The 27,346-nt window shown below is 30.6% G+C and overlaps 2 protein-coding genes across 3 annotated transcripts; one reads left to right on the top strand and one right to left on the bottom strand.

Annotated features, from left to right (window-relative positions):
• Nucleotides 1-62: 62 nt before the first annotated feature.
• On the bottom strand, nucleotides 63-9,016 carry LOC136985111 (hydroxyacyl-coenzyme A dehydrogenase, mitochondrial-like). The gene is made up of 8 exons (XM_067282318.1): nucleotides 8,798-9,016; nucleotides 7,562-7,690; nucleotides 6,791-6,948; nucleotides 5,749-5,875; nucleotides 5,582-5,671; nucleotides 3,467-3,539; nucleotides 351-467; nucleotides 63-274 (listed from the first exon to the last, which is right to left on the bottom strand). Exons 1-8 carry the CDS (start codon nucleotides 8,909-8,911, stop codon nucleotides 150-152), a joined length of 933 nt encoding a protein of 310 aa, XP_067138419.1. The 5' UTR covers nucleotides 8,912-9,016; the 3' UTR covers nucleotides 63-149.
• A 327-nt stretch (nucleotides 9,017-9,343) lies between these two features.
• LOC136985060 (NFU1 iron-sulfur cluster scaffold homolog, mitochondrial-like) lies at nucleotides 9,344-27,017 on the top strand. 2 transcript variants are annotated; one of them, XM_067282261.1, is made up of 8 exons: nucleotides 9,344-9,462; nucleotides 11,600-11,718; nucleotides 16,797-16,999; nucleotides 17,097-17,211; nucleotides 20,808-20,911; nucleotides 26,351-26,485; nucleotides 26,574-26,696; nucleotides 26,739-27,017. In XM_067282261.1, the coding sequence occupies exons 1-7, from the start codon at nucleotides 9,395-9,397 to the stop codon at nucleotides 26,652-26,654; spliced, it is 825 nt and encodes a 274-aa protein (XP_067138362.1). In that variant the 5' UTR covers nucleotides 9,344-9,394; the 3' UTR covers nucleotides 26,655-26,696; nucleotides 26,739-27,017. The 2 variants fall into 2 exon arrangements, with proteins under 2 accessions (XP_067138362.1, XP_067138361.1); XM_067282260.1 differs by having other exon boundaries at nucleotides 26,574-27,017.
• The last annotated feature ends 329 nt before the right edge of the window (nucleotides 27,018-27,346 follow it).

The raw sequence follows: 27,346 nt of genomic DNA, 5'->3' as shown, positions 1-27,346 counted from the left end.
TAATTAAAGTTTTATTATAATAAATCGTACATGTTCTAGACATTAATTACTACACAAGCAACTTTTAGTATAAAAATTTTAATGTAAAAAAAAGATAAATTGCAAATCATCGTAGAAATTAACAATCATTTTATAACAATTTGATTTTTTTATTTTTTGTCATATTTATAAAATCCTTCACCTGTCTTCATTCCTAATTTACCATCACTGACTAGTTTATCCAGCATTGGAATTGGTTTAAATAAAGGATTATCAGGAAATTTTTTCATCCAGCCTGGAAAATTATGTTAATATTAATCATCAATATATATATATAATTACTTATTATTATTATTATCATTATCACAAACCATCCAAAATGAACTTCTGTGTATCCAATCCAACATAATCAGATAGTTCAAAAGGACCCATCGGATATCCAGCACCTAATTTCATTGCTGTGTCTATATCTTTTGCACTTGCATCACCTGGTTTTAAAAATTAATAAATATTTTTTAAATCCTAGAATTCTAACATTATTTTTATATTAAGTATGTTTTTATACTAGGCAATCATAAATACACTATCCTTATTAAACATTGTATAGAAAGATTTAGCAGTCCAAATACAACCAATTTGGTACTGTAACATTTCAGAACATACAAATTACATTTATGTAAATAAAAATTAGTATCCAGATCCACCACTGTGGCATTTTTGACATTGCAAGCAAAAAAAAAATAACAACAGTTTCATTTGAGAGAGATGTTAAAAAGTGTAATTTACTTAGGACATGTTGCAAATTTGGCAGCCTTAAAAGAAAGCATCACATTGCACCAGAAAAGTGTCAGAAAGCATCAATTACAGCTGGCTTTTGAACACACTGTTCATCATCAACTTCCCATTTTACATCTCCAAAGTGGCGACAACACCAAGCAGTATCCCATGCATTACTGAGGTCTCCTTATAACGTGAGTGTCTGGTACTGTATTTTTGTGGAATGACCGGCATACTGCATAAAAATGGAGGAGACTGACATGCCAGTAACTCAGAGTTTCCAGCATGCCAGTTAAACTGAGACTAAAATATAAAATAAATCAGATCTAACAAAACTAGTTGTTAATTAAACATGAAAGAAAACATTCTTCCCAATACAATAAAATAACAACATTGTAATTTGACCAACTTAAAATCAGGAAGAGAGTTTTCGTTTACAAGACAATAAAATAATTAATGACTTGGTGGTAATGGTGGTCAGTGTAGCCCACACTGACTACTTACCCTGATCTTAAAAATAACACCTTCCTCTCAAACTTCACACACAAAGCTGACATTAATTGGTGTAAGCTGAGATAATTTACAGGGAGTTTCTTAAATTTAATATGTTTATTTTTGCATTATTGAATCAAATAACAATAAAATACACATAAAAAGGCACTTTTGGAATTCCAGGAGATTTTACGTTGTTAGAAAGAAGACAAAATGAAGAAATTAAATTTATAATAGTAGTTTTTGATGTATTGCTGAGTTTCAGTTTTAGAATAAAAACTTGTTCATTTTTATGTGACATAACTAGTTCATTTTTTTTAATGCACCCTCTAGAGAGAAATGTATAGCCTCACTTAAACCAGCATACCAGCATCCCCCCTCGGATAAACCAGCACGCCATGCTAGATAGACTGGCATGTCGGTCATTCTGTGAAAATATGGTACAAATAAAATGTTTCTTGCTTGCAGTGCCAAAAGTGCCATAATTGAGAGATTTCATACTAATACTTTTTAATAAAAATATCTTCTGAATGTTGTGAAATGTTACCTTATCAGATTCATTGCATTTAGACTGTAAAAATAGCTTTCCACACAGCAGTGAATAGGGTACTTTAATTATGTTCACTCCATATACAGGATGTTTCAGAAATGTTTGGCCAAATTTCATAGGTTTAGAGAGAGAAAATATGAATATAAAGTTGCAAACTATTTTTTTAATGTGAAGCTTGATTAGCAAGTTATTAAGAGCAGCAGCGGATCTACATAGGGACTAATAGGGACTGGGCCCCCAAGTGCCCTACAAAAATTGAATTATCATCACAAATTTTTAATAGTTTTTCATTAACAATGAGCACTTATCGTATAGTAAAAAAAAGTTAATATTAATAATATAATCATAATGATAATTTATAGTATTATTTGTATTAACAAAAAGTGGGGTCCCATTAAACTTCAATAAGCCCTAGGCCCCAAAAACCTAGATCCACCCCTGATTAAGAGTCAAAGTGTGATGATGTGATTTCCATTTTTTAAATCTATATAATGTATCAGTAATTAAATTGGTTTACTAATCACAATTTCTTTATTAAACACTCTTTTCAGCAAACAGCTACTCAGTTACACTATCCAGATCACGCGACCTTTGATTCCAGAACTATTAATTTAGATATAACCATACTGGATTACTCACAACACTGACTGGGGATGCCTGTAATACCCTTCATAGCATTCAGCTGGCTATCACTTTATCCCAGCATGGTGTATATATACTAATAAAAACATCAATTAACTAGATTTTAGATTAATATATATATATATTAATATATATACACACACCATGTCTGGATAAAGCAGTAGCCAGCTGAATGCCATGGAGGGTATTACAGGCCACAGGCACTGAAGATGTTCACAGTCAGTGATGTAAATAACCAGTATGGTTATATCTAAATTAATAGTTCTGGAAGCAAAGATAAGACAGAAGTCTGGGTAGAATAACTGACACATCTACATGGCAAGTGGGCATTGTGGGTTTGAGTCCTGCTTCAGGCCATTCTTTTCTTCCAGAATCTTCTAAATTAATTATTAAATTTATCAAGAGATGGTGCCTAACACTTACCTCTAGGCCAATTTACCTGACATTTAATTATTAATAGTAGGATTATTATAGCCCAATATAATCTGGCAATTATTTGGTGTTAATCTTAAGCTGGGTTAATCAATGTTTATATTTGCATTCATAAACAATATAATGTATGTAGAAATGCTATTAGATCACCACAAAATCTAATATTAATTTTCATCCCAGCACTGGTATTATAAAATAAATACGGTACATCATTATTATTTATATTCAAAAACTACAGTAAAATGCATTCCTACAAAAAACAAAATCGTCGAAAGACTTCAATAACAGTTCTATTTTATGGATTTTATTTATTTATTTATATATAAGTTTAATGAGATAAATATGAATAATTGCACTGTAATGAACAAATATATTTAGTCTTTATCACAAATTATACTTAATTTATGTGATAATTAGTCTTTGTTTCTTCAAAAAGTTGTATGAATGTTAAATCATTGTTTATGAACAATTAAAAAAAAAACCCAATAATATACTATTTGTGTAAAATTTTATATTTTATATAAAAAATTTTAAAAACTTATTTAAAATAATTTTTTTCAATTTTAACAATGTTAGCATGAATAAATTTAATACCTCTTTCTAACATCCTGATTGCTTCTAACATGTAAGGAATCAAAAGACGATTCACAATAAAACCTGGAGTATCCTAAATAAGAATATTCAAAATAAGTAAAATTTATAATTAATTCATTAATACTTGTGTTATAATATTTATATACTAATTTTTTAATATTTATAGGGGGAGACTGTTCCACATCTGGCCACTTTTTGATTTACAATCATTTCTTGGGAATTGAGGCTATAGAGAATGAATTTATACATTGTCACTTGCACTGGTCTATTGCCCAACTTTTTAAGCAAGCATTTTGTCAGTATCAAAGGAAATTTTTAAAAAAATTGTCCAATTAGGGAACAGAGTGATACATAACCAGACAGTGGCATTCATCTTAAGGAAAAGGCCAAATAAAATTCAAATATCACACAAATTTTGTAAAAAATGTAAAACTCATTCTTTAATTAATTACAAAATGACTTGAGAATCAAAGAAGTGACACTTATTTGACGATATAAAAATTTAAAATTTTTGTGTTTGAATACCTAATATTCACTTTACACTTAATCATAAGCTATATATTCTAATAATAAGATATTTTAATATTAATCAAAGAGAGATTAAATAAAAGAATTGCTGACGCTGAATAAAAGATGAAGAAACTACAGATATTGGTGGCTACAGTATGGAAAATTGTCATTTATGTCAACTAAATATTAATTTTAATTTGTGTTTGTAAATACCTACAAATGATCTTTCTTTGCACAATATGTGACAATATCATCATTAGATACATACTTATCCTGTATTTCTACTCATGCAATAATATTTTGGCAATGGCATTTTGAAGATCACCCTACTCAGGAAACTTCTACTGATTCAAATGTAGCTCTTACCAATGATTAATTTTCAAAAGATACAATGCTGCCGCAAACCTATTGCACCAAATTCCATTCCATTACTTGACACATCCAGTAGGGGAATGTTCGGTTATGGACACATTGTGTATTTTTTGTTAGTGATAGTAACAAAACTTGCAATTTAACAACATAACAGGGAACTACATGTGCCCAATAGACAATTCTTCACAGCTTAGTCTCAACTGAAATGCTGCAAAACATACAGACTGAGAATTTTTTCTCATTATGTTTTGCAGCATTTTTATTAACTTTATTACCTTTTAAATGTGTTAATTTTATTTAATAAGAAATTAATTGCTATTTAATATGTGACATTTAGACTAATTTCTTTAAACCAAATCCAATAGCTGAATTTTTAAACGATTTATGTCAGACCCGTTCGACTCACGAAGGGTTAAATTTAGTTATTTTTGCATTGTATTCAAATTCCAAAATAAAGCTGTAGGAAAAGTTTAAAATGTAAACTTTTGACAGGTCCACAATAAAATTTCTCTTATCAAGGCTTACTTTCCTTGAATTGTAAATTGTAAAACTTACACAACTTTCAGATAAATCTGAATTGATTTAAAATATTGTGGAGTTTAAGAAACTAAGATGAGTTTGAATATTTTGTGTAATTTTAGTTATTGAAACTCTAAATAGCATAGTCAATTTTAAAAGACAAAAATTTTTCAAATTGGAATTATGATCACAATTACTGGAGTGCTTAACTTGCACAAACAAATGCCATTTTTGGTATCACATTATCATTTATGTTAATCTTGTATGATTTCTTACATTTTACCCAGAGATCTATTAATTCCATACTTTTTGCTCACTTGATTAAATTTTGTTTATACTGCTTAAATGTTCATAAAACAAAATTGCTGTGATGAATTTTATGCTATAAATAATTTTGATAAATATTTAACAGCTTTTTTACATTGTATTTGGAATTAAACATAAGAGAAAGTGTTCTTTTATGTCATGATTCCAAACTTTTTCCCAGCATTGAATTTATTATTTACAGGCAATGTTGCCTAAGACAGTAATTGCCACCCCAATACAACAAACAAAACCCATTGAAATGTGTAATAAAATATGTTTACACATAATACAAAAAAAAAAAAAAATTTCATTTTATCTCAAAATTTGAAATTGTTACAATCAATTCTGTTCTACTAATTTAAATTTGTCATAGTAATAATTATGATTACACAAAAGTAACAAACAAACCTTGCAAGAAACTGTTGCTTTTCCCATATTTTTACCAAATTCCATCATTTTGTTATAAGTTTCATCACTTGTTTCTGGAATTCTTACTACCTAAAAATTCAAATTTTGCATATTTTATAATTAAATTCCTATAAAATAAAACTGTCATCTAGATATTTAACTTTTACCTCCAATAATTTCATAACAGGTACAGGATTAAAAAAGTGTAATCCACCAAACCGATCTTTTCTCTGAGTAGCTTTAGCAATTTCTCCAATTGGAAGCGAAGAAGTATTTGAAGCAAAAATAGTAGATCTATTTAATCATTCAAATAATATCAATTGAATTAGCTAACTAAATAATAGTTTCTATAAAATAAATTTGTTTTCAAATGAACTATTCATTTTCCAAACCTATCACAATGAATGTTAAATTTAACAATACAGGTACTCCTCACTTTACGATCGAGTTCCATTCCGACGACTACGTCGTTAAGCGAATTGGTTGATAAGCGAGGAGCTTGCACCGGGAATATAGGATCATTGTAAAATTATACAAATTATGCAACAAACTTCAAATTTATTCATAAAAAGACTATTATTGTACGCTATTAGCCTATTATAGTACTATAAGACTATTATAGTACACTTAGTGGGCATGTCACTGTTCGCCACTGACCGACACTCAAGCTGAGAAAGGGGATTCCCCGAATTGCAGGTCAAAACTTGATTGGTCGTTAAGCAGACAGGTCGTAAAGTGAGGAGTACCTGTATTTAATAATCTAATGACCCATAAAAGTATTGATATAACAAATAATAAAAAAATAATGTATTAATTCTAAAATCTAATCGCAGCTAATGATATAATTTAGAATATCATCTTAAAATTCAATACACATTTATGTATAACATCATTCAATTTAAAATTTCTTTTTAATAAAAATGTTTGAAAATTATTATACTAAAAATATTAAATAAGCATAATTTAAGAATCACCCTACTAATACAGGATAATGTTTAGCTTAGCTATAAATATTTTGTAAATTAAATTGTGCAAATTGAATATTATAGACAAAATAACAAAAATAAAAAATATTAATTATATTATTAAGAATTTGACAATATGTATGGAAAAAATAATACATTATAAATACATATATAAATACATTTTTCAAATATCTGTCATTAATATTTTAATTATTTTAACTTTATAATTAATTATGATACTTACTGTGGAGCATTTATATCCAAGCCTTCAAATAATTTTTGCTTGATATCTAAATTCTCAACAATTGCTTCAATTACAAGATCTGCCGTTTTTACTGCTTCATTAGGATTTGTCATGGTTTTCAAATGCTTCAATGTATCTGTTACAAATTTCTGGCCTGCCTGAAAATATGTTAAATAATATGAAATTTAAATTGAAGATTCTAAATATTTAAGATCAATTAAAGTTCACGTATACATTACATATGTATAATTTAGATACAAAAATATGAGAAATTGCATTAAAAAAAACAATTATTATATATATGTGCCCACCAATGGCCGAGCAGTTCCATCGCTAAACACTGAGAGTTCGGTTGTGGGTTCGCGCTGCGCTCGGACAGGCTGGCCACATGGAGTTTTCCGGGTTTTCTCCATGTTTGTAACACCTGAATAGGGGCCAGTTTCCCATACAAGATCTCCCGGAAGGCATTTTCTCCGTGCATAACATCACGTCTCAGAGACGGCAATGGGAAACCACTGGGTTTAACCTTCCCTAGAAAACACCGTGGTGTATCACCAACATTACTAACCTAAGTTAACGAAAACTGAAAATTACTGTACAGCATTTTGCTGACTTTTATTGATTAGAACATAACACTTTGAACTTTTGTTTGTAGATTAGTAAATATTCCCACATTAATGATAAGATAATACTTATTTAGTCTTTCCATTATCAAAACTTGTCAATATGAATATGTGATTATAACTTAACTACACTTCAAAAATATATTACCTGAGCATCATCAGCAAATTTCTTTTTTGCAATTCTCTCCAGACTTTTTTTCATATTAGTTTCAGATTTCTTTAAAATTTCATCACTTACATCAACTAAAATTACTTCATGACCTGTTTGAGCTGCTACCTATATAAATATTAAAAATAACAAAAGTAAATATTTATATTCATAATATTATTTAATAAAAGTAATGATTAATATTCCAAAATGTTATAAAATATTCAAATATATTAATTGATAATAATCACTAAATTCACATGATTTTCATTATTCACTAAATTTCATTATTTATGATATAAATACATAGATATTTATATCATAAAGACAAAAAAAAAAACAAAATTAAATAAAGAATTTAAGTGAAATTTAATAATATGGGAATAACTCTCCCTAGAGATAGTACTGTAACTAGAACTAATATTAAAGCCAAACAATTGTCAGATTAAATTGAACTATATTACTGCTACTGTATTTTATAAATACTGTAATTTAACCAAGAGATAGATATAATGTGCCATCTCTTATTAAATTTAATAATTATAATTAAATATTTATTAAATAATGAAAACAACTGACTCAGAATGGGACTTGAACCCACATTTGCATATGTGGCAATTGCAGATTCAAGTCCCACTCCGGGCCAATACTTTCCTTCCAAAACCTTCTAAATTATTTAATAAATATCAATTATAATTATTAAATTTAATAAGAGCGGGTGTCTAGCATTACCTCTATGCCAAATTGCATAAAATTTAATTATTAATAATAGCAATAATATATCCCAATTTAATCTGGCAATCATTTTGCTTTAATATAACTATCGGGCTTTGTTTATACTAGAACCATTAGGGAACCCAAACTAGAACACGAAAATCTATTTTCCCCCATACTACTGTGGATGTACAGGGTAAATGCACTACAATGCTAGCGGTTACTTCCACTAGCATCATAGCACATACATACTACATTATCTTCTCACGTCCCATACACTGAAATAAAATGTTCTTTTTCATTTATGGCCATCTGGTCACTCTACTTACAACCATAACAGGGTTCTATCACTTCTGGAAAAAACAAAATCCTGTGCTTTAAGCCTTAAACCAATATAATTTGTTAAAGGTATATGCAAAATCATGTTCTTATATAATGTTTATACAAAAATAAAATAAAAATTTTATGAATTAACTTAAATGGTAAAATGTAAGGTCAATTTCAATATAAAGTAAGTATTACCTGGGCTATTCCAGAGCCCATCAAACCTCCTCCAATTACAACAATATTCTTCATTGCAGCCTGGATTCTAGAGGAGGAAGAGAAATATCTGCATCCGCTTATTGCTCTAATCATGTTTATAATTTGAATAAAACTAAAATCTCTAAATTAGAAGAATAACAAAATTAATCTAACAAAAGTTCATTGACCATCATCTGGACCGAAATTGCGACCCACCTCGTGTAGCGCCCTCTTTAATGTCGAATTTTATTCATTATTGAATTTTTCGTTTAAAATATTTTTAAAATGAAATTATTATAAATTTTAATATTTTCTTTTAGAAAAAATTATTATTACATTTTTAGTTACGTATCGCTTTCGTTGTAGAACGTAGCTCGGCGCGTAAAATTAGATGATAAAAGCATTCTTCTCTACCGGATAATATAAATTATAGTTAATTTATTAAAAATAATTCGAAATCCTCTTCTTATATACGATATTAAAAAGGTTTGATTATCATTTTTTTTAAAATATTGATTTTTCTTTTATAAAATAAATTTTCCGATAGAGGGCGAGTATATTTGTTTACATGTGGAAAAGTTTTTAATCATAGCAGAAATGTCGTTGTTTAAAATCAGAACAGCAAGTCGGAAATTTCCATTACATCGTCTTATGATGAAAAATTGGCAAGTAAAACAAAATGTCTTCAAATAATGATAAATATACCTTAATCAATATTAAAATCATTGTCCACTTAAATATTTTTATACAATTATTATATACCTATTCTGTTAATTTAACCCTTGGTGCCAAGATGGCGGCTCGTCTCTGATTCCAGCAAGGAAACAGTGGGACGCACGTTCTAACCTAACCTAACCTAACTTATTCTAATAATTTGGTTGCTAATAATTATGGTAATTTATTAGAATAGGTTAGGTTAGGACCTTAGAACATGCGTCCCACTATTTCCTTGCTGGAATCAGAGACGAGCCGCCATCTTGGCACCAAGGGTTACATTAACCAATTACTCATATAAAAACGGTTTGATACATCATAAACAATATTGACACGTGAATCCAATCTGTTAAAATATTGTTTGATCTTTTTAATGAATAATTCGTGAATGTTTGAAGTTTATTCATTTTCTTTTGTGTTATGAATTTCATGGTTTCTTCTGTTTTATTTGGTGGCAGACCTACAGTGGTGTGGAGTGGTTTGGCCCGACCGGGGCTGAGAGCCAACGGGTTGGACGTGTCGAGCAAACTTGCCTACAACTCTTCGGTTGGGGATTCTTTTTTCGGATGAGAGCTAAAGGCTTTTTTTTTGGAAGGTTGTGAGTTCCGTCCTTTGTAGGATGAGATAGGAGTTCGTATTAAAATTTCAAAGAACCCAAACTGAAGTTAGAACAACTTCACTTTGCCTCTTTTATGATACATTAAATTTCACATTTCTGTTTATAATATAATAATAAATTACACTAGACTCTTACTAATGAGGCCATTCTTTGCACAGAGAGGTGACAGATTAGCTGGATTATTGCTAGTGTATATGGCTGCATTTCTTTATGCAGCAAGAGTGTAGCGAAATGACGTCACAAGCAGTGTTGGCCATTTAGAAATGGGTTTCAGAGTGTTCACTGTAAAGCACTTCTCAAGCACTGCTTAAAGAAACGCGGCCTAGGCCTAAAGCCTGCCTAGAGACTAAGAATGATGTGTTCCTTCAGTACTGATTTCTTCTGGAAGCAGATGGGCAAATAATATGGCAAGCTGACATGCAATAATGTACACAGAAATGAAATCTGAATAAACAGGAAAACAATATGTAACATGACTAGCATTTTCATGGAAATGGAAGTGCATAGGCAAACACACAAGCCTGATGATTGAGAGACTTATTAAGGATAAGTTTAACAAGAGTATCATAAATATATAATCTAAGTTGGATCTTACAGTTTTTAAACTTTTAGATATACTGCCTAATATATTATAAAATTTACAAGTATTATCTTTAGATTATACTGAAAACCAGTTAACAAAAAGGCCAATTTTTAGAAAAGTACAGTATTTTTGTTATGGTACTTTTTATTTTAAAATGTTAGGGCTTGAAAATTTTACATTGAGTATAGCTGTGAAGATATAATTAAACTAAGTTTTTTCAATTCTTTTACGACATATTTGTTTTATTTGTAATTTGGCATCTTATGATATTTTTCATATGATAAAATTTTATGTTTATCTGCTTCAAAAATATTAATAAAAAATAAGCTGAACTTATTTAAAGTAGACAAATTAATAGATTAATTAAAGTAATGCCAGTCTTTTCTGATCTCAATCTGAGCAATGCTAATTTGTACCAATTGAAATAAATTAATCAATATTTAGGAGATTGCCAATTAGCCATCAAATTGATATTTAAGGCAGTTAAGATGTCATCCTACCACTCTATGAACCTGAGATTGAATCTGGGCAGTCAGAAAATCCCAGGAATTTTTTAGGGAACCTCATCTTTTTCCACTCAATCGTCCCCATTGTGGGCTCAGCCAAATCCATGATGGGTATGATTAAAATGTCGTTAGTATCTACAGGGCTGAGTTAAAAATGAAAAACCAATATCAATTTAAAAGTGAATTTAGTAAAGCTTCCATTTTTGTCTATCATTTTTTAGATTCAAGTTCCATTAATAATATAGAAATTTCTACTTAGAAGTTTTAAATAATTTTTTTTAAATAAAATTTGAAATTTTTAAAATAATGTTGTCCAGTAATAATTAGTAATATATGTAAATATGTTTAATTTTCATTAATCCATTTATTTTTTCTAATAGTTCAATTTCACAAACTGGACTTAGATTTCTCATGACTTTTACGAGAGAAAATTCAAGGCATTTGTATAATAAATGTATCCTTAGTAGAAAACTATTGTTCCCTTGTAATTATGAAGTTTGTAAGTATTAAATTATTTCTAAGTATTAATAGCTTCATAAATTTTAAAATAATTATTGTTTTGAAATGATATTTATAAATTTTATTTTAATTAAATGTAATTTTACATCAAAGCTTATCTTATTATTAAAAATTATTTTAGATCAAGTATAATTAAAGATTTCTGTTGAATTGTAAATAAGTAATTTTCATTATAATTCGGTAAATTAAACTTATTGGAATTTCATAAATTTCCAATTGACTATTGCCATCTGCTGAACAGCTTAATAATTTTTAAATAAATGCTCCACTCCCTTAGTAATACTTCACTGAAATTACATAGTTAATTTTAGAGAATGGATCACTGTAACAAAAATATTTACAAATTGCTATGGGTTACATAAAAATGAGATATAAAACTGAAAAATTATGGTAACTACCCTCTTTCTTTTCTTCTATGTTTCTTTCACAATGTTTCTGAACTAACATGTCAAATCGACAAGGTCATTTCTAACCAAGATTTAAAATTTCTAATTTTAAAATGAATTTGTCATACTCATAAAAGAGAGAAAGTTAAATCTTTGATTAGGGTTTGTAGTCTGTTCTTCATACTAGGAAAAACTGATTAGTAAAACTACTTTTGGAACAGTTAGTCCAAGTGTATAATTATGAGTTTTTCTCTTAACAAAGTTTTTGGAGAAAGGCATGCGAGGCAAGTATCCAAGTCTACTGCTGTTGATTTGGCCTCACTATATGCTGTTTCATTACCTGGTATACCTTTGTAACCAGGAACATCTGTAAAGTTAACCCTATTATATATTTCTTTAATTCTATATTGTAAGTACAGAATGTTTTCTTTCATAATACAGTCGACTCCGCATAAGTCGACACCCGGATAACTCGTCACCGTAGGTTAATTAGTCAACTTTCTGTGGTTCCCGGCTGACTTACATAGGCAATAATGTTATTAATGTTAAAAAACTCAGTTTACTCGACATCGTTTAACTCGTCACCACTGGATAAGTCAACATACTTTTTCTGTTTCACACTTTTTTGACGTCTGATAAGTCGACTCTCCTCTTGAAAAAATGAGTTCACATCATACAATAAGTTATGTGGTGTGAAATCATTTTTCAGGGGGAAGTTGACTTATGAAAATTTTAAAAAGTGTGAAACAGAAAAAGTATGTTGATTTATCCAGTGGTGACGAGTTAAACGATGTCGAGTAAACCAAGTTTTTTAAGGTTAATAACATTAATGCCTATGTAAGTCGGCCAGGACCACAAAAAACTGACTACGTAACCGATGAGTGACGAGTTTTCCGGGTGTCGACTTATTTTATTTGGATTTACTAATGATTTTAATAACAGCTTGAGAATTCACTGTAAACATTAATTTTTTTAGTTTCACCTAGGAATTTTAAAATCCATTCTACAGTATCTTTCTTAGCCTGATATATTGATGTATAAGAATGGTAACAATATCTCAAAATGTTCCTAAGATGGTCAGGGTTTACCTCATTATATATAGACATGTACTGGAGTCAACATGCACACATTCTTAGAGCCATCAGTATAAATATCTTTGTCTACCTCAAATGTATTTAAAACAAAACCTCTGTAATTTAAATATATTCTGGAAATTATTTTATGCACTGGATTGATGTCAAACTGTTTAAGACACATCTCCAATAAGAATAAATTGGAATATAATAATAATAATGCATTTATTAAGTATTTAGAGTTAGAAACCCTGTTATGGGGGAAAATATTTAATACATTATCATTTTTACAATCAAAACAATGCAATATATTTAATTAAATCATTTTCACATATCAACTACCATAATTGAATTAATTCTTGTTTTACATTTGTAATCTGGTCAGATTCTTTAAGTTAAAATGGATCTCTTGTTGCAAGTTTACATATATTATTTCAAGTACTTTATATGTTTCATGCTCTCTACAGAATTTTTTACAATCTTTAAAAATATATTTTAATGAGAATTTTTAAAAACTGTACCAGTAACAATGATCTACTGAGAAATCTATTAGCAAATTTGACTGACTATTCTAAAGTACTTATAGAACTCTAGCTCTACTTGCTCCTTGCTGCTTGACTAGTCAGAGTTGAGCAGTTGTTTGGCTCATACACCTAATTAATTACTCTCTTACACAATGGTAATGTCATTAATCTACTCCTGCTACATGGTAGAGAAGTCAGCTGAATTTGCTACATATATAATGTTATTTATAAATAATGAGAATTTATTCAATTTTAATTGAATTAACAGTCATTTTATATTTTACGTTGAGACAATTTTCTTTGATATGTACTTGGTTTCCAATGAAATATTTGATAATTGTTGATACCATGAATGAGATTAAGCCTGAAAATTTTGAATTTTGATCCTTTATTATTGAATTACAAAATGCAATTTTCCTCAAGAGTGTATTGTATATCCATATTTCCAGCTTTGTCAGAAAAAAAGAACTTGTAAAAAATTCAAAAGGACTGTAATTTTTTAATAAACTTTATCAGCCAAAAGCTATTTGGTGACACATTATTACTAGACTGTTTAAGTATGAACTAATGAAAAAATCTAATATTTTCATCTCTATTCTGTTTCAGTCTATAATGAACTTTTATAATTTTTTCTAAAAATAGAATGGGAAAGACCAATAACTATTTATCTCACATTACCATATACCGTTCTCTCTATATGGAACAATTTTTAAAGAAAGATCACATGATATTATTCTAAATCATATAGAAAATCTAGTTCTTGAATTGAACTAGCATAGTATAATACATTGAAGAATTTATTAATGATTAGTATAATTTCATTTGTAAATATATATTAGAAATTTTCAGAGAAAATCATTTATAAATTACATTGTTAATTAATAACACAACTTTGTTGTTTAATTTATTTACATCAGGTTTAAAGCTTCCATTCCAAGAAAACGACACATCCATGTATCAATAATAAAAGCTGAATATCAACATAAACTTCTCTTGGTTTCTGAGATTTTGACATTGGTCTTGAAATTCATAATTTTATCAATTCAATATAAATTCAATAATTCATATTTCGTTTGAATTATGTTATTTCAATCATAACATTTTTTTCTCAATTTAATAAAAAATACTACATTTTCTCTTGCTTTATTTCATAAAATGCATTCACGGTACTTTATTTAGTATGTCATTAATATGAGTATAAGGATATTTTTAACGCTGCACTCATAGAACCTATAACCGTTGTGATATAAAAAACAAACAAATAAAGGTTGCAGATCACCACAAATGTTTTCAAACTGTTGGCAGTTCTTCTTCAGGTGTGAGACTGAATAACTGATGGGATAGAGCGAACTGTTAAAGGAAATTCGAGAAACAATTATAAGGTGTTACACGAGGCGCGTGTGTGTTCGTTTAGTGGATCCAACATGACCTTAAAGTTCGAAGTCCATCAACGCCTGCCATGCCGTCAACAGAACTAACTCATCGTTAAAATTGATGCGGTTTTCATTGAGGGACGATTTGTAGATTTGAATGGCCTCAAGCCACTTAAGGTGTTCGTTGTGTGACGTAGTGTGTACAAGTTTCACCTGATGGAAGGCTACCACAATGTCCAGGTCAGCGGCGTACGTGGCGAGGGCAGAAGTATTTCTCTGATGATGTATGTCCGCTATATGTTCTTGTACTCTGACTTTCAAGGAGCGTTTTGTGGATCCGACGTAAATGAGGTCCCTATCGAACCTGTAGTCCCTGATGGGAATACTATATACTCCAGGGAGTCTGTTCTGTTTTGGGGGTCTTTACCATTGCGTAGGATGCCAAAGATGGTAGGGCATCTCCTGTATGCAATCTGAATACCTTTTTTCTTGGCTATCTTGGTATAGAGTGTTTTTAGGTATGGATTGGACATGATAGGGATCCGTAGAATCTCGTGGAGAGGATTAGGTACTGGGTGAACCATGTCGGGGGGGGTTGTTGTTCTGGCGATCAGTCGTGATGGTGCGTTGCAAGTGTGCACGATGGTATCGATCTATTAACTTATGTGTAAGCTTTGGAAACCCATGGGAAGAGGCAAGACGATGGATATGTAAAAGTTCTGCAGCAAGTGCTCGTGTGGTAGATGAATGAGAAAATGCCCTCTTAATTAAATGCCCTACCATCTTTGGCATCCTATGCAATGGTAAAGGCCCCCAAAACAGAACAGACTCCCTGGATTATATAGTATTCCCATCAGGGACTACAGGTTCGATAGGGACCTCATTTACATCAGATCCAAAAAACACTCCTTGGAAGTCAGAGTACAAGAACATATAGTGGACATACGTCATCAGAGAAGTACTTCTGCCCTTGCCACGTATGCCGCTGACCTGGACATTGTGGTAGCCTTCCATCAGGTGAAACTCATACACACTACGTCACACAACGAACACCTTAAGTGGCTTGAGGCCATTCAAATCTACAAATTGTCCCTCAATGAAAACTGCATCAATTTTAACGATGAGTTGGTTTTGTCGACGGCATGGCAAGCGTTGATGGACTCCAGACTTTAAGGTCATGTTGGATCCACTAAACAAGCACACGCGTGCCTCGTGTAACACCTTATAATTGTTTCTCGAATTTCCTTTAACAGTTCGCTCTATTTCATCAGTTATTCAGTCTCACACCTGAAGAAGAACTGCCAACAGTTTGAAAACGTTTGTGGTGATCTGCATCCTTTATTTGTTTGTTTTTTATATCACACCAGTTATAGGTTCTACAGTATTTTACACATCCCGGTGTTTTGCAGTGTAGTGTAGTATATTTTTAATGAACAACAATGTTGCTCTATGAAATAAAACATTACACTATGCATTTTCTATTCACTCTTAGTGCATTTCCCAATTAATAAATTTTCTATATAATAAATTGTGTTTCCAGGAAATAATTCATCATATCGGAGTTCAATTGTATATATTTCATTTTATAATCAATTAATAAACAAACTAACAAATAAATTTGTTTTATATTTGCAAATATTATATTATACTTAAGAAAATAATTCTCATCATTCATAACTAAGTAATACAAGAAATTTTTCAGCAAGATCAATGTTTATACAAACTCAAGAAACACCAAATCCAAACAGTATGAAATTCCTTCCCGGAATAAAAGTTTTAGAATCTGGAACTGTGGATTTTCCAAATGCAATGTCAGCACATACATCTCCTCTAGCTCGACAATTATTTAGAATCGATGGTATAAAATCAGTATTTTTTGGTTCTGATTTTATTACGATAACTAAGGTTTGTATTCATTATATATTTCAGTTAATTCTTTCAACTAATATTTAAAGATATAAAATTATTTCCATATTAATGTATATAATTAAATATTCATTAGAAAGATGATGAAGTTGAATGGAAACTTCTGAAACCAGATATATTTGCTGTTATTATGGATTTTTTTGCAAGTGGACTTCCAGTTATGACAGATGAACTACCACCTGAAGATACAGGTATTTGAATTTTCTGAATTAACTTTTCGATAATATATTTTTTTTCCCTCTTCTATTAATTCCATTATTTACATAATTCAAAGGATCACTATGTAACGTAAGGAGTCAACATATTTATTTCCAATTAAACATTTAATAAAAAATAAAAATATGGTAACCCTTGATATACTGTATGCAGTTAATTAGTTTTGCAATTATGCCATATATATCAAAGTTAACAATCAATGGGAAATAGATTAATTCATGAGTTAAGTTATTAAGAATTATAATTTTTACATTTATATTCTCTTGGGCAGAATAAAAGTGTGGGAAGTGAAGAAACATTTATTGAAAAACTGTAAATATATGTATTTTTACAAAAGGATGTGTATTAGTTATCACTTCTTTACCAAATGTCTTAAAGAAAAAGCTGACAGAAGAAGGGCGTATGACTGAAATGCGTATTAGTGTGAGATATTCCTGAATAAAGAGTGATGTTAAAGTTTACCTATGCACCCAGTTGTGAAGTAAACAAAGAATTAAAAGAAGATATGGTTTCAGAATAGTCAATAATACGGGGCATGTTCAGAAAGTAAGTGTACTAGATTTTTAATTTTTTTAGAAAAAGCGTATTTGAAAAAAAATTACAGGATATTGTTGATACACTTGTTGCCTATTTTTCCACATAATCACCATTCCATTCAATGCATGTGGTGAGCCGTGGCACAAGCTTCTTTATGCCATCCTCGAAGAACTCTCCTGTTAGCTCCTTCCCCCACTTCAGAACCTCTTTCTGCACTTGCTTGTCAGTTGAAAATTTAATTCCACCCATGTGTGCCTTCAGGAAGGTGAAAAGATGATAATCTGAAGGTGCCAAGTCTGGGGAATATGGGGGGTGGTTCAAAACATCCCAACCAAATGAGTCCAAGAGCACCTTGGTGGCTAAGGCTGTGTGAGGACGGGCGTTGTCGTTCAACAAGCACACTCCTCTTGTCAGCATTCCCCTCCTTTTGTTTTGAATGCCCCTTTTGAGTTTTTTTAGGATCTCACAATATCGTTGTGCATTGATGGTCTCACCCGAGGCAAAAATTCGACCAAAATTATGCCTTTTCGGTCCCAAAACACAGGCCATGATTTTTTTCCCCGAAATTGTGGTTTTGAATTTTTTGGCAGATAGGGAATTGGTGCGATGCCACTGTGACAACTGTTTTTTTTGACTCAGGCATGTAATGAGCCACCCACGTTTCATCTCTAGTCACAACAGAGCTCAAAAAGCCCTCACCTTCCAATTCAAGTCACTCAAGAAACTCGCAGGCGCTATTGACCCGATTTTTCTTGTGCTGCTCTGTCAGCTGTTTTGGGACCCATCTTGCACACAGTTTCCGGTATTCCAGCATTTCTGTGAGTGTCTCATATAAGAGAGTTCTGAAGAGTTGTGGAAACGTCACAGAAATTTCAGCCATTGTCAATTGACGGTCTTCTTGAACAGTTTCCTTGATTTTTTGCACCAACTCATCAGTCAAAATGGAAGGTCTTCCACTCCTCTGTTCATCATGAACATTTGTTCTGCCTCCACTAAACTTCCTACACCACTTAAACACACTCATTCTGTTCATAACACCTTAGCCAAAAACAGTTTTGATTTGCGAAAAAATTTCGGTAGGTGTTATTTCATCTGCGAGTAGGAAGCGTATCACAGCATGTGGCTCGCTCTTGGCAGGATTTCTTACTGACATCTTTCATGCAACTGCACACTTCAACTTGAGTTTACATACTACCATGTTTCTGCGATGCTCGCTCCATCAGGAGATCTCTCTCTACCACTTAGTGTTGCCAACCCTCAAAAAACAAAAAAACCACCGCCCATTATGGTCACAGTACACTTACTTTCTGAACATGCCTCATAATCAATTGTATATATTGAAACAGCAGTTCACATCACCATAAGGGAATTTATAAGATGTACTTTAAAGAGAAGAGAACAACAGAGAAACAAACCAACAAAAAATATTAATTAAAGATTTTTGACAAAGATAATGTAGTTGCACACAAAAATGAAAACAAATCATGGAAAACAATATTAAGGATTGATTATAGAGAGTTTGGACTAATCATTAAAGAAAAACATAAAAAGTAAAAAATTTTAAAATTCAAGCAAAATATTTTGTAGTTTTCTGTAAAAGCTGAATAATTAAAACAGAAATGATTGCAGAAATTGCACTAAGTGTGAAAACAGAAATTAAATCATCCAGATAAGAGCACTGTACTAGAAAAGCTAAGGCTCATGTTTTCCTACTAACTAATGATGAGCTGGAATGGAAAGAAGGGATTGATTTAGTTTCACCATATTTAAGCTCTACTGAACCAGCAACATTGAACCAACCTCAAAACATACCTCTGTTAATAAAACCCACACTAAAACTGCATACATCAAGGGTTACATGTATCGGATTAATGGGATGGGATAAGGCAATGCAATACATGTACGACCCGTCAAGGGAGGATTGATTTTATATGGGAAACTGGCCCCTATTTAAATTTTAGATATGTGAAAAAAAACCTCTGAAAATTTTTTCTTAGCCTATTGGCAAGATGTAAACCAGCAACAATCTAAGTGTTTAGTGATTTTATCCAGTTACCCACTAGTGAATCCTTTGAATTATTTATTTAATTAGCAATTAAATAAAATGATTTTAATATGTATTTATATTTCAGTTAAATTAAAATGTTATTATTAAACAAAAAGTAATTACATAAACTTATTTTGGAGTATATTTTTTATGTTAAATTCAAATATACAGTAAAACCTCTAATCTCAAATACCTCCATAAGTTGAAGTGGATTGTGAGTCACAGCAAACATCCTACATAATACAATGTATTTTCTTACATAAAATTTTGTTTGACTTTAGAAGTATCTCAAATTCTTAACATTGTTCCTCCCTAATTCAAACTAGTTGAACTCAGATAGTGCCAACTAAACTATTAGTTCTGGAAATGAAACAGACTGTCATTAGCTCGCTTATCCAGCTGTATTAAACACACTTTATTGGAAAACCCACCAGACCTGGTGGGAATATTGAAATTTGATGTAATATAATATCCAAAATTTTATTTTTGAATAAATTCAATGTAGCATAGAGAGATAATTTTGTGATATACCTAAATTCATGATATTTATTTAAATCATTATACAGGTTCATATATTATTCTAATAATGATTCAAAAATTATCATGGTTTTAGATACATCTTAGAATTGCATCCCTCATTCTACTGCTTTGTATTTTGTGTCTGAATAAATATTTTTCTATGTTTTCATATACCTCTATATGTAGAACTCTCCATAACTTGAACTGGTCATTTTTTGATTCCTTCAAATTCAAGACTTACAGATCTTACTGTTAAATAATAAAACTTTTATCTTATCAAATTTATTTTGGAAAACTAAATAAATTTTTATAAATATTTTCAAAATTTATTATACTTTCTATTTTTTAAATAATCATGTATTTAGTGACATTTTTCAATGTATAATTTTTAAATTTTCTATATATTACTATGAAAGAAAGTACTTTTTTCATGTCAGTTAATTTTAATCATTTTCAAAATTTTAATAGCTATATCACCTGATGATGATGAAACTGTAATCATGATTAAAGAACTTCTTGAAACAAGAATTCGGCCAGTTGTTCAAGAAGATGGTGGAGATATTGTTTACATGGTCAGTAATTGTTTTATATCATTAGCATCAGATATTATACTTAACTGAAATTTATCTGTAAGTTATAAGTAGAGATCAAATTAGGTAGAAATTGCTATTTTTTCTGTTGTCCTGATAACATATTTTTACTGATTATGAATCTAGAACCCTGCTGAATAAATCCTATTGTGTTACTTTTTGCAGCTTTGTTTCTACTTTTGACCATTTAGATGCATTTTGTTGAATTTTTCTGTAGGAAACTTGTAAATTTTTGTATTCCAAATGTCTTACTATTGCAACAAATAGGATCAACACTACAATTTACCAATTGATAACACTATTTCACTAGTTTTCTCGGTACAAAATCTACAGATATCTTTCATAGATTAAGTAAAGACTAGAGACAGCATTCCCCATTCCTTTATGTTGCACTGGCACAAATTCAGCCAAGAATCCAGTATGGCCTGGACCTAGTTTCTTAAAAAAATAAAGTACTATAGACTCATATTGAATATGCAAAATACACTTGTATTCACTATGCTAACAGACTGAAATGAAAACATATGTAAATCCAGGAATTAAAGGATAACTCCTGGTTTAACTCTTTTAACCAGGACTGCTGAGTCTGTAGACTTTTACACGACTCTGACTTTTTCTTATGATTTTAGGATCTCCAAATATTATAGATTTGCAAAAAACTCGGAGAGTCAAATGTGACATGATTCAAATACTTTTTCGTTTTTTATATATATAACAAGTTGGGAAAGTAAAAAGGAGTCAGAGTCGGGGAGATTTTTGATGATGCCAACTCCGACTCCACAGCCCTGCTTTTAACACAAAATTGGCATAATCCATTCAAGACAAAATCAGCTGAAAAGAAAATTGTTGACTGGTTTTGCTTTACAAATTCCCCTCATTGCTTGAAGGGTAGGAACAATTTCATCTCCAGGTAAATATAAAAAAATTTTCAGAGAAGGAAAGAAAGCAGAATAAGACATTTTTTCCCAGTTTGCTCTCTGTGCAAACTATGGATTTTCCAGCTTTGGCAAGAATCAGGTTTGCTTTTTGGTTGGCATTATGATCAGTTTTGGTCACTTTCATAAACACTTATGTTGACCAAAACTGTCCTCTTCAGTCTTTTGCTGCTTTTGCAGTTCTGTTGAGATTTCCTTGCATCTTATTTGTGAGGATATAGATCTTTGCTCAAGAAAATTTATTCATCTGGGTTCTTTTTTTTGCTCTGGTGACATATTCCATTATTCTTTCAGATCTTCTTTTCTTGAAAAGATTGGACTTCTGAAGTTATTTCTTGTGGAATGCACAATGGATCTTTTAGGTTGAAGTACTTTGGCTTTTGTCCTCACTTGTACAGTACAATCTACAATATTGAACACTGTGCACTTAGTCTGATATTCCTTTTGAACCATTTTTTCAGACCATTAAATAAATAAGAACATGGTATAAGAGAAATATAAGAGAAATATGAAGTATAAGAGAAATATGAAGTAGCAGATCACAATTTTTGCTAAAAATAAATTTATCAAGCACTAGCTATCAGAAGACACCAAAGCAGAAATAATAGAATTTCATTCTGCAGGGTCCTCTTGAAAGAGCAATCTCTGTAATAAAATCCCAAAGAACAATATAACCACACTTCATAATTTCAATCTCACTCTAAAGTATGGAACTAACTCCATGCTCAAAAGCAATACTTCTTATAAAAGCATTAATGTCAAGGAAAGCAATAAGTAGAAAATAGTCAATTTAGCAAATCAAATTGTGCCAAACGATTTCACAAAACTTGTTGGGTTGATAAGCAAATCGAAAAGAATATAGGGGTAAAAAAAAAAAAACAACATTCTGTGTGAGAAACTGCTTAAAATATCTAATGTTTTTAAAATAAAAAAACATTATACTAATTAGACAAAAGACTTTAGTTTCAATGTATGATTTTCTGTCAAGAAAAGAATAAATTAAATTAATAAATTTCCAGATTCAAAAGTACAAGTACAGTAGAGCGTCGATAAGTGGAACGTCGGTAAGTGGAATGGCCGGAAAGTGGAACGATTTTCAGTCGGACTGTGTCGTGCTGAATCGAATGTTTTTGATACTAAATTTACTTCTAAAGTATAATTTTCATGTTTTTTATATTCTTTAATATATTTATTTTGTTTGTACAAAATGCAGAAATAATTTTTAACGATACGATAGCCTCGATGATTATTATAAAAATTTTCGTTAGGCTTAAAATCGACGAAAATTCAACACGAAGCGACACGCAACGGAGAAAAATTCAACAGGAAGCGATACGCAACGGAGAAAAATTTGAACATCGGACAGGTTAATGTATTTTTTCGTACAAAGTCGGAAACTGGAACAAATCATTAACTGGAAGGACCCCAGTCCCCAATTGGTTCCACTTATCGACGCTCTACTGTATATAGCCAAAAAGAACCAACTTTATTGCCAGATGGCTGAGGCAGTTAAGGCATCAATCTGCCATTCTGGGGATCCGGGAAGTTGAAGAACACTAGAAATTTTTGGGGTGATATGTTAGGCTCTACCCTTCACTACTCATCTGCTTTCATTGTGGGCCTGACCAAATCTAAAATGATAATTAAAATGCCCACCTAGTGTCTACATGGCAGAAAAAGAAAACAAGACTAGTAGATTTGAAATAAAAGAGTAGTTAAAATAAAAAACATCAACTCCATTTTACAAATGAGCTGGAAATATAAGATACAATGGTCTATTTGATTTTAGCAATAGAAACAATTTAACAAATCAAAATCTGGAATATACCGTTTGAATCTTTTATAAAAGTATTAATCAGAATGTTCTTGTATACACCACTGATATTTTCAGGATATAACAGCAATAATAGGCTATATCTCACACTAACTGAACCCATGTAAATCTTATAAATATATTATTATTAAGATTTTCAATTGTTTTCGTCCCGGTTCTAAGAATAAATATCAAAATGTTTTTTCCCTACAAGCCATTTGTTATTTGTAACACGCGTTTAGTAGCCTATTTAACATCTCGTATCGAATGAATGACTGCTTATATTATGTATGTTGCTATTCATTGGAACCGTGACGTCATCAATGTTGACCCTATATGCTATTTGCCTCCAAAATATCTCCGGAGATAATTAAAGACTAGTAGAGTGAAGCATAGTTTTTGCTCGAGTGCAGTCGTACCTTACACGATTGTTACGCTCTTTTTTTTTTTGTTACTAAATAAATGCATAAAAATTTTGCGCGCCATTTTACTCTATTTAAAAAAAGGGGTGGGAGAATTATGCGCATGCTTACTGATCCCGCTCCACCCTCACTGTGATTAGAGTATTCGCATTCGCACGTTACAGATATTCATTGGACTGTATCCGCTCCGGGATTCAATTGAAAAAGTTGCTTGACAATTGTAACCTCGTTAATATCGAACTAACTGGTAACGTGTTTATAATTTATGTAGATAGCTAGATAAGTCCTATATAAATGACTTTTGTCTGATTGCTAAAATCGCTTTTATCAATGTTACGTATGATAATTATTTTGAAACTTTCGAAACTTCAATTTGACCGCATCATCTTTTCGAAACTTTATCTATTATTATCTTTCGATTTTTCTTTCGGATCGTTTAGGAATACATTCGTCTATTTAATATTAAAAATTCTAAACATCATTCGATTCGAATTCATCAATTTATTCCGTATTATTTGCGTGTTTTTGTACCACTCGCCGATTTTTCACTACATCCGTAATAAGCGTGATTCAAACCGTGCGACACGTAGCGCGAAACGATTATATTATAATTTTTTTAAAAAATTCTGAAGTTAAAAAAATTTTTAATATAAAAGAGAATTTATTACATTGCATATGAACTGCATAATTTTTTGCCCCCTCTCGCGCACTCAATCTCCCCACTCAACCAGGTCGATATCCTCGTTCACTGCCCCCTGTTGATATCCACGTTACCATGACAACAAGGTTGCAAACAGAAAATGGCATGCCGTCCAATCCCGGCATGCTCTACTCATTCGCTTATATAGCGTATGGCGGCGGGATGGGTTAAAAAGAAAGAATTCTTTATTCCCTAATCTCCTATCTCGACACCTGGTTTGGTCGTACAGAAATATCTAACTCTTGACCCGATTGCCGGAGATGTCGATAAAGTTAGATATTGCTTTTTTTCTCCTTCTTTCCTTCTCTTTTTATCAATACTTTTCAAACTAGTTTAACAGTTAAACTCTTAGGCTGAAGGATAGAGACGAGGAGGAAAAATTTCCTTGTTATTTTCCATTCTTAACGGACGCTTAATGTAAGAAATTTAACGCTCCGGTGTCCGATCGAAACGTGTAAGTCTGGGATTTAAAATCCTCTACTCTCAATTTAGTCGAACGTATTCCCGTTACATAAGGATGGGCAATAGACACAATTTAACAAATCAAAATCAGGAATATACCGTTTGAATCTTTTATAAAAGTATTAATCAGAATGTTCTTGTATACACCACTGATATTTTCAGGATATAACAGCAATATTACTTCTTTCCTTCATTTACTAGTTTTAATTTTCAAATCTTGCTTTTTTTTTATGCCATAAAAGTTACTACTGTAAATTTTGTTCTCATACATCTCAATTTCCCTAACACTATCCTATCTATCCTTTTTGTAATGTATATTTTATATTGAAGATACAAATATTTGTTATTTTTCTAAAGCAAATCTAGATAACACAATGTTCTCACTTACATCTTTGAGACACGAAGGAAAGACACTTATCTTAGCTAGTTCTATGCTCACCATACGCAGTAATAGATAAGAGCGTGCACTCTTATCATCATCCTAATACGTTGAGTTATGAGACAAGATTAATATGCTTTAAAGGAATTAGGATTAGGAAAAATAACTTTTTGGCAGAAAAATTACAGATTAAGAATTATGAAATAGTGATATAACAGAATGGAGGAACATTCTAGTTTACTTGCATGGAAGTGGGTTTCAAAGAGAAAACCAATAGAGGGAAAGCAATAGTTTTAATATGGATGACAGATAAAGGTATGACTAATAACTAGAGAAAAGTTTGAAGTAAGCTAATTTATTAAAAATAGATTAATAGCTATTTGCAATTGGGAAACTCAATTATCTAGCAATGGTCTATTGTGATTTAGGATAATTATTAAAGTCAATAACTCAATAAGTATATATTGTTGTTTTTATGACCTGAATGGAAAAAGTTTTTATCACAGGAATGTTTGAAAGTATTTTGACATTTAATTTTTGCTTAGTAAAATTTAGTTTACTAAAAAAGTGGTTTACTTTAGTTACATGTAATTAGACTGATGCTAATATACATATTTTGCAGATTCACTGAATAGGTATAAAATAAAATAAAATGCATTCAACACATTGCCTAATTATTTATAAATAAAATAAATCTTTATTTATTACAGGGTTTTGAAAATGGTATAGTGAAACTGAAAATGCAAGGTGCATGTACCAGTTGTCCCAGTTCTGTTGTGACCTTAAAGAATGGGGTACAAAATATGCTGCAGTTTTATATTCCAGATGTAATGGGTGTTGAACAGGTTAGTAAATAGTAAAAAGTAATTTATTGTATAGCCTATATCAAATCTTGTTTTTATAATAAAAATTAACAAACAATTATTATTTTAGGTAACTGATGAAGTTGATGATAAAGCTCTGGAAGAATTTAAAAATTTTGAAATTAAAATAAAGAATAACAAACCTGATTGATTACACTAGTTAATAATGTATAGTAGTATATAATATATTAAAGTCACTGTAAAATTAATAAATTATACAAATTTAAAATAATAGTTTGAGTATGTCAAGTTTAATTAAAAACAGTTTTTAATACTAGAAACAACTTGGGGGTTGTCCATAAATTACATCTGCATTTTTCTTCAAACTTTTACTCCTCCTCTCCCTCTCGTCCAATTTTCTGTAACCCCCTTCCCCTCCAGTGTGGACATCATTTATGGAAGCACCTTACCAATCGTTTCTAATATTTAAAGCTTTATATTTCTCTCCATAATCTGGTCTGTTTAATTTTTGATTCATTAAAATACCTTTTTAAATAAAAATAATTGTTATGTATTTAATGTGTGTTCTTATTTATAGAAAATTTTTTCAGAAAATTGTCATTAAAATACATTAAATGCAATTGATTAATGACAACAAATGGTGATGCATTGTTTTTATATGAAATGGAATAAAAAAAATATTCATAATGTATTTTATCCAAGCTGCTATATGTACTGCTATTAACAGTTAATGTATTTATTAGTGCAACATAATTCAGGATATAATACAAATTTGTAATCTAATAAAAACAAAAAAAACAGAGTTGAACTGGTAGCAAAATCAATTAATACGCAGACATGATAACTTTTTAAATGGGTGGTGGAACTGAGAGGCCTCTTGCA

The sequence above is a fragment of the Centruroides vittatus genome, unplaced genomic scaffold, assembly GCF_030686945.1.
Source record: "Centruroides vittatus isolate TY-2023 unplaced genomic scaffold, ASM3068694v2 contig_950, whole genome shotgun sequence".
NCBI classification, from domain to species: domain Eukaryota; kingdom Metazoa; phylum Arthropoda; class Arachnida; order Scorpiones; family Buthidae; genus Centruroides; species Centruroides vittatus.
Note: the sequence above shows the minus strand (reverse complement) of the source record. Positions and strands in the feature narration are given on the sequence as shown.